The 8,593-nt window shown below is 35.5% G+C and overlaps 1 protein-coding gene across 1 annotated transcript; it reads right to left on the bottom strand.

Moving 5' to 3' along the window:
- Window positions 1-272: 272 nt before the first annotated feature.
- On the bottom strand, window positions 273-6,147 carry LOC129791698 (solute carrier family 41 member 1-like). The gene is given in 7 exon segments (XM_055829984.1): window positions 273-547; window positions 643-791; window positions 936-1,141; window positions 3,798-4,115; window positions 4,165-4,493; window positions 5,575-5,795; window positions 5,911-6,147. Coding segments are annotated over 7 exon segments (1,425 nt in total). The 5' UTR covers window positions 5,930-6,147; the 3' UTR covers window positions 273-364.
- Window positions 6,148-8,593: the final 2,446 nt, after the last annotated feature.

Genomic DNA, 8,593 nt, shown 5'->3' with positions numbered 1-8,593 from the left:
CCTTTTATATTGCCAACATTTTCATATCTCTGGACCAAGAGGAAATTTTTCAAGGAGATATTCTTGTTAATATGATTTATATGAAGCTCCTCACAATATTTAAAGGATTATCATATGTTTGCGGATTTCCTCCTTGAATAGGAGTTTACACTTTGCTTTCCCTTCTTTTTGTGCCGGAGGAAGCTAGCCAAGGATATTTAGTAAACAAATATTTGTGTAGTTTCCTCTCTGCCAAAATGGTTGAAGATGTTTGTGGAGTAAAATGCAAAGGATATTTTGGGATGTATTTTTTTCTTTGGTATCCAAATAAAATTTACATACAACAAATCTCAAACTAATATTAAAAAAAAAAAAGAAGGAAAAGCTAATCGTGTGGATCGTATGGGCGTCCAATGCTGTCTAGAAAAATGAAGGCAACAAGAAGGAGGCTGGAACCACTCAAATCACCAAGGGCTGTTAAGTAGGGTATTGACGAATTATCCGGATCAATCTTCCACCTCCACATAGCATGGATAATTATGTGCGCCACAAACAGGAGCAGCGTAATCTGTGTGTGTGTGCGGGGGAAGAGAGTAAAAATATTTTGATAAGATTCCATCGTGCTTTTGGGGAGCAGAATGTGGGATTTGTCGGTGTGCTCACCTGAATGATGTTGGCTGTCAGGTATGTGAAGACAAAGGCAGCATCGAGCGTCGAGGCTGACTTATGGATGGCATCTGCCACGAATATAAAGACAGTCTGTCCGGGAATTGACATGGCAATCAAAATCCGGGCTGTTTTAGCATAAGGCACTGTCAAGGAGGGATAAAAGAGATTTTATTTTATCTCAGTGCGGATGTTTCGAAGCGCACAGGGCAAAAAAAAAGAAGCACAAAATGTTATATCTCGCCCACACGTGGAGCTTTTCCCGTGTGCTTTATGCATCAAATATTTACCTCCCTTGAATAGGGCACGATGTGGCCACTCGAAGATTCTCGCAAATGCTGGCATGATGCCCAATTCGGTGGTTTGGTGCAATTTCGTTGCCATTCTGCTCGCCTGAACGGACACGAGGTTCCCGCCGATTCCATTAATAATTGGCTGGAACACCACGAATCCCCGATGGTCCTCCACAGCGGCATCCAACACCAATCCACCCAAACTGCAAAATTCACACAACGAAAAACTCAGCATTATTAACGTCCACCCCATAGAGAAATTCCACCCTCATCAGAGAGAGTGTCCCCAGCATGGGAAAATATGTGATTTAATTGAATCCCCAAAATGCCCCTAAAGTGCATTTTCACCGCAAATTCATCTTGAATCTTTTATGCGAGAGAGACTCAATTGAAACTTCCTTCGCCGCATGGGAAGTGCTTAACTGAAAAAAAAATCCCTCAGTTGGAGAATTTAAAGATTCAACATTTCCCATCACATGTGGGAGTAATGAAAAAATAAATAAAATTAATTTCAAAAAGTATTTTTTCCACTTAATTGTCATCTTTGAAAATCCCTCTAATGCAAATTATTTGGCATTTAGAATTCCTGGGAATTATTTACAACATTTCACCACCCACACGGTTAATTATTTATACAAGCGTTTTCCCGGTAATATTTTGCATTAAGCTCTCCCGGTGATATTTTCACAACACATCGTTGAAGTTCATTGAAAGCAATTAATAATATTGATGTAATATACGGCCAGGAAAAATTGGGCGGTGGGTGGAAAAGCTCTGGGGTTGAGTTTTCAATTACATATTTAATATAAAAAAAAAAGAAATTAAATTATTCCACCCATGTAGCTCACATGGAATACTTTCATTGAAAAACGAAAAATAAATTTTCCTTTTTTTTCAGATAGTTAATTAGTTTAAATTAAAGGAATAAACAAATTTTAATTACTAAGGATTTACGAAACGAAATAAACTGATTTTCTAAATTAATTAAATGTTTTTATAAAACTTTATTCAAACATATTTAAACTTAAGTCAAAATTTTTAATAAAATATAACCAACCGATTAAGAAGAAACTGAATAAAAAAAAAGATTAAACCTAGCTGTAAAACCTTTAGCGTTCCTTAGAAACCAAAGGCTGTCTCAAAAATCTTAGGCATATAGATTAAGAAACTTAGGCATAACTTTAAAAGCTTTGGTATAGCAAAAGAAAACAAGCCGAGATTAAGAATAATTTAGGTTGGCTAAAGAAATTTAGAAGAAGACCTAATAGTGATTTTTACGCAAGAGCTATTTAATAAAATCGGGCAAACGTAGCTAGAATCACGCTATTAAGTTAATTTAAGTTATGTAAATATTTTATACCTAATAATTCCATGATTCTGAACTTGCTGATTTTTCACTTGATTTTTATCTTTAATTTCTTAACCAAAAAAACTTCTCAATAAGATCTTTTAATCAACTATTACCCCCAATCGACGGTAGATAGTCTCCATTTTCACATAGCTACAGTACGATATAGAAAAATTGTCCCATAAATTTTTTATGACCTAAAACAATTTGCCTCTTTGGGTTTTTTTTCGGGGGACTTTTGCAAATCCCTAATTGATGTTCGTGGAGCGATAAAAAAGAAAGATGTTTACACGATAAGAGCTTTTATGGCTCTGTGATTGATGAAGTAGCAGTTTGTCGAAGCAAATAGTAAAAGGCACTACATTGTATATTTTACGTAGACAAATAGTTCTAATACATACATAGATAGAAAGAACGTTATGCGCATTTCAAGGAGTTAGTCCCCCGCATGTAACCAAAATTGGTTTTTAAATTATTGTAGGGGATCATTAAAGGTTCAAAATAAGCGTGGTCATTTCCCGGAAAAGCGCTGGGAAATCTACGAATTTTCCGGTTTTCTGTTTAACCTATGTTGATTTATTTCTCAATTTATAGCAATTGTAGGATATTGCGATTGGTGTCAAATTAAAGCTATATTAATGCTTAATATTATATATTAAAACCATTTTCCAACATGCACTAGAAGGTGAAAATTCGGAAAGATCTTTCCGAATTTTCACCTTCTAGTGCATGTTGGAAAATGGTTTTAATATATAATATTAAGCATTAATATAGCTTTAATTTGACACCAATCGCAATATCCTACAATTGCTAGAAATTGAGAAATAAATCAATATAGGTTACACCAGAAAACCGGAAAATTCGTAGATTTCCCAGCGCTTTTCTGGGAAATGACCACGCTTATTTTGAACCTTTAATCATCCCCTACAATAATTTAGAAACCAATTTTGGTTACATGCGGGGGACTAACTCCTTGAAATGCGCATAACGTTCTTTAAAAGCTTAGAAAAAATATCTTTTAAATGTTCCCAATATTTTTGTATATCCTATAAACAATTTTTCTCCTAAGTGTTTAAACGTAAAAGCTCTAGGGAACCTTACAAAATTTTTCAATATCTTTAAGAAAATATACAAAAAATAAAATTAATTCATTTTGAATTCGTTGCGTTGGTTCCCTTGTTAGTAGGGTACAACGGTTTTTTTTCCATTAATAACGTCTTTGTAAACTATAGGTGATATTTTGAGATAAGAGCACGGAAAGATTTTTCCTTAAATCAATCAAAAGAATTTTCCCAATCCAAGGGGCAAAAAATGGACAAAAAATTGAATTCTAATTGATTTTTGCGAATCATTTTGATACATGCCCCTGCAATAAATAAACGTCGTTGAATTTTTTCTTGACTGGTAATGAATTGACTGATAAATCAGAGACAAGCGATATGGTGACAAATGGATGATGGAATGTTTCAATTTAATGATAAAATGAGTAACGCAACTTTCGCTGTACGTACCCACTGATGAAGAGAGCTGAAATTACTGGTACCCAGCCGCTCTTTAGGACGTGCCTTGTAAATCTGTTGCGGAGCACAACAAGAAGCCAGAGCGGCAGAACTATTATGTAAAATGCAATGATGATGTAGTTAATCCAGAGCTTTGTCTCCAGATTCTGATAGAGGAGCGATGCAATGGCTGACAGGAGGGAGAGGGAGACCAAATCTCCGATGGAAGCAGCCAAGGGTGTGGCTAGGTTGTCTGGGTTGAACCCATAGCGTTTAGCCACAAGGATCACTGTTGTAAGGACGACGTCAAAGATTAAGCAGAATCAAGGACTTGGTCAAGGAAGCTTTAACTGAGACAAGGACAGAATCTTGTAGCTACTTACCTAAGACTAAGCAGGAGGATGTTGCCGTAAACATACTAGCTGCTACAATCATCACTGAATGCTCAATAGAGAAGGTTCCATTGATGGCGGCATTGACACCAATGGCAAAAAGAGCAACAATGAAGGATGCCACGATGGCCTGAATCTGCACCAGGCAGATGTTGCCAACAACCATGGACATCATAATCTTAAAATTGTGCATATTGCCGAGATTCGCTTGCGTGGAAAGTCGAGATGCGAGGCACATGTCCAAATTGCCCTTAAGCCCAATCAGAGCGGGTACCATGATGAAAAGCTCCGAAACATTCTGGAAAACCTCCCATTGCTGCAAGAGAAAAGTCGGAACTTGCCTCACTTATCAGGACTTATATACAAAATAATCACCTCGTTCGAGTCAATTCGAACGATAACAATAAGAAAATTGCCTTATCTTCCAAGCAAAAGAAATCCCACAGACATTCTTACACAAGAGTGGGCTCGCTAATACCGTTGCGTCTAGCATCTCAATGAAAGTCTCCTCATACGACGATAAGGTGCTATCGGAACTGGCCACGAGAGCAGGTGAGAAAAAAATTATTTGGGTAGCCGATAAGACTTTACAAAGGAAAAATGCGATTAAACTTGAGGAATTATTGATAAATTCATTGGCCAATAGCCGTACAATCACGCAGACAGATGTGATTTGCCCAAAAGGGTGCTTCAGGTGTATTTTCAGCAAAAAAAATTCCAAGAAAATTCAGAAATTTTAGGACAATTTAAGAATGAGTTTGAATGTCTTGGGATTCGGTGTTTTTGTTTCTTCACATTGTCTTATCAGATCACTTGGCCCGATTCAGAAGATTGATTTTTATTTGTTTGATCAGGAGGATGACCTAGTTAAAGGAGCTAGATGTGAGATAATTTTGGGGTTTAAGAGTGAAGCCTAAAAGCGATAAAGGTGATAAAAAATTTCCTCTGGTACCTTAAATGGGGTCATGCTGGTCATTTACTTTCTTATGCAACTAGATACTTCAGTTTAGAGACATTTTGAGAACATCTTGAACTGTTCTTACATTAGATTTTAGGTGAGAAGCTAGGTAGTTTGTGGCTAAAATATTATCTCGACGAAGATCTTGAAGGAATTCAAAAAATCTTTAAGATTCCTTAAAGAAATTTGATTTTTCCTGTTTTCTAAGCTTCTAATTTGATTTCTTAAATTGAAATCTTATTAATTTATGTCGCTAAGATTACAGACCAAGCTAGAAACAAGCCCACGCTCCTTGCATTACGATCTTTGTGAAATTCAAAAGATTTAACGGTTTTAACCGAATTAATTTTTTTAACTTCTCCATCACCCTGTTTTCTACGCATTTATACATCGAAATCGGAATACAAACGCGTAGGTGCGCCACTAATGAATCACTCACTTCAACTATTCCAAACACAACTCCTGCCCCAATGGTCCCCACTCCGGCGATCATGAAGGGCACGAGCACTTGAAGGGTTGTCTGCCACCATTCTTCCTCAACGGGAATCAACTTCGTTTCACTGCCACTCTCAACTTTATCAAGATTGTTCTCATCCACTGAACTCTGGCTGCGACTGAAGGATGGGATGATGTCCCTGTCCTCAATATTCTTCGGTGGATCTGAAAGATCCATTGAAAAGGAACATTTAGGACACTTAAAAGCTCACTGCACTGAAGAGAAAATTCACGGAGAAAATCCATGGAGAAAATTCAAAGGAAAATCCGTTAATCTTACCAACTACGTTAGGAGCCATGACTTTACACGGAAAGAAAAGGAATAAATCACAAAAGTAATTTCACTCAAGGAGAAACTCTTTCGTCCTTTTGAAGAAACTTTTAAACGATCACTGTCCTTTGGAAAATATTCAACATTTTATTGCACTGCACACAATCTATCCAATCGCAATTTGAGTGTAGCACTGACGGGAAAAGCCATCTTCACTGTTCACTTTGGCAGTCGATCGCGTTCTGAGGTGCTTTCGAGTGTGCTTTAAAGGTAACCCTATAGCCAAGTGTGTGGCATGGAGTGGGATATGATAAGAAACGGTGATTTCCAATTGCTTAATAAAACAATTAAAAAGTCGCAGCGTAGCTGAAAAAGGCGCAAAAGTCGTTGACAAATCTCCGGAGAAAGATTGGTGGAGCGGTATTTGACCTGGCGCTACAGCGTAAATACACAAAGTGTCCTAGATATTAAATCAAAGTAAATGAATTAAGGGGATTTTCTTCAATTTAGAACATCAAAAGACATTATAAAAGACAAAGGGAATCAAAGGAGAAAAAAACATGAAAATTAAAAGATTTGAAAAATAAAATATTTAGCGGGATTCGAACCCGCTCTTGATCGTTATTTATTCAAGTATATTTGATATATTTAAGGTAAAGTTAACAGATATTGAAAGGAAAGTTAAGTCCTGAAAACTTTTTAAATAATAAGAAGAGAATGATTAATATGAGTAACTATTGTCAAACGTTAGAATTTACAATGTGTCTAATTTAAATTTTAACAAGTAGATGGCGCTAAAAGATACGTAAATTAAATATCAAACGGTACTTAATAGTTACATGTTTTATGTTGGATTTTTTTTTATTTAAAATTTTATAAGTTCTTAAGTCTTAAATCAAACGTTAGAAAATAGCTTAACATGTCAATAATACGTAAATTGTTGCTAACAAAACGTCAAACGTTTAAATTTTTAAAACTGCTATTGAGTTTTCGTGTAAATTCATTCAACGCGAAGTTTTCCGAAGTTCAAAAACTAATCTATTGCTAAACTTCGGATGACTTCGGCTCGTACGATCGGACACAAAAGCTCTCCGCGCCACTACGTAAGAAAGAAATTTCCATATATGCCTGAATAACCTCCTTTTTCATTCATCTGTTGAAGCTTTAATTCTACAATTTATTTTTAATTAATCTTTAATTAATTTTAAACATCAAAATTATTTTAAATTATTCAATTTTCCTTTTTCTATGCCTTATAACGAGAAGCTTATTTATAGCACTTTTACTTGCAACTAAACCATAGTTAGGTGCTAGAGCACATTGAAAATATATACTGCGCCACTTGTTACAACTCAATGTCATCCCACTGGCCCCTGCATACATATATCCAATGTGAACGACATTATTAATACCTCTATGGGGATTTTTTCTCAATCAGCACATTGTTTGCACTGCACAAATAATATAAATTATTTTACAAACATTTCTTCTGCACCCAAGTACCTCCTTCTCCGTGCAATTGTTCAAACAATGTGGGCTTCGGAAGTACATACATATATGCATTTCTTCCCCACCACCCGACAAAGGGGCAGCCTTATCAATGGTACTCTCAGGTAATAAAGTAATAAAGAAAAAACACCCAGAAGACGTCACCCTGCACGGCATCATTACTTTAGAAATTAAATTAAAAATTCTAATCCATTTTCCGGAAAATTTATTGTCATGTGCAGGGAACGGAAAAAAAACTTCCTGAGTGGCCATAAAGTGAGAAATTAACTTCAATTCTTCCAATTGGTTAGAGCTATTGAAATTTTATTATCAAATTGCGAGAAAAAACACAGCTTTTCACTCATTGACAGTGAAAAAGCATTAATCGATATGAAGTGCCGAATGGCATTTTACAGCCTTTGATGTCTTAAAACCCTCCGATGGTTTTTTTTTTTCTTACAAAAACTCTCCACTCAAAGTGAATCAATAAATTTAATTACTCACTGTGGTGGCAGATGCATCGCTAAATGAATTTTCTCAATGGGATTAGAACACGAACTGACTGTGTGACGGAGGAGATCAATTAATGGTGCCTCTTGTAATGTCCTAGAATTGAGAGCTCAGTTAGAGGTTTTGTAGGAAACGTGAATTTTAGCCTTATTTCATTCACCTGCATTTACAAGAATTTTTTTTTTTTGGAAGATTTTATTTATTTATTTTTGTATAAAAAAAAAGGACATCCCGAAGGACTCACAGAATCAGGAAGGATTAAACCCGAAAATTCTTGAGTTGGGATTTTTTGCCAAAAAAGTTTTATTTGAACTCAAAGGAACCCATAAAAATTATTTTTAGTTCAATCAGCTCGGCAGATTAATCGCAGACCTGAAAGGGTTGAATTCGAATTTTAGATAAATAAAATGCTCAAGCCCACGTGTGGGAATTTCTTCTTGAAGTTTCTTCTATTTTCTCGATGAACGATTAAGTATAAAAGTCATTGATAAGAAACTAAGAAAATCGATCAATGCTAAATTTTCAAAAGCTTCTCTAATTCTCTTTTTTTCGTATACTTCACGAGATAAACTATCTGGAAAAAAGTAGATTTTTCAGCTAATAAACTCTTATGCAAATAATGAAAATATATAAGAAAAATATAGAAAATTTTTCCTTTAAATCCTTTAAATCCATTAAATGTTCAATGAAGGAT

The sequence above is a fragment of the Lutzomyia longipalpis genome, chromosome 3 (genome assembly GCF_024334085.1).
Source record: "Lutzomyia longipalpis isolate SR_M1_2022 chromosome 3, ASM2433408v1".
Taxonomy (NCBI): Eukaryota; Metazoa; Arthropoda; class Insecta; order Diptera; family Psychodidae; genus Lutzomyia; species Lutzomyia longipalpis.
This window is presented reverse-complemented; position numbering and strand designations above follow the sequence as displayed.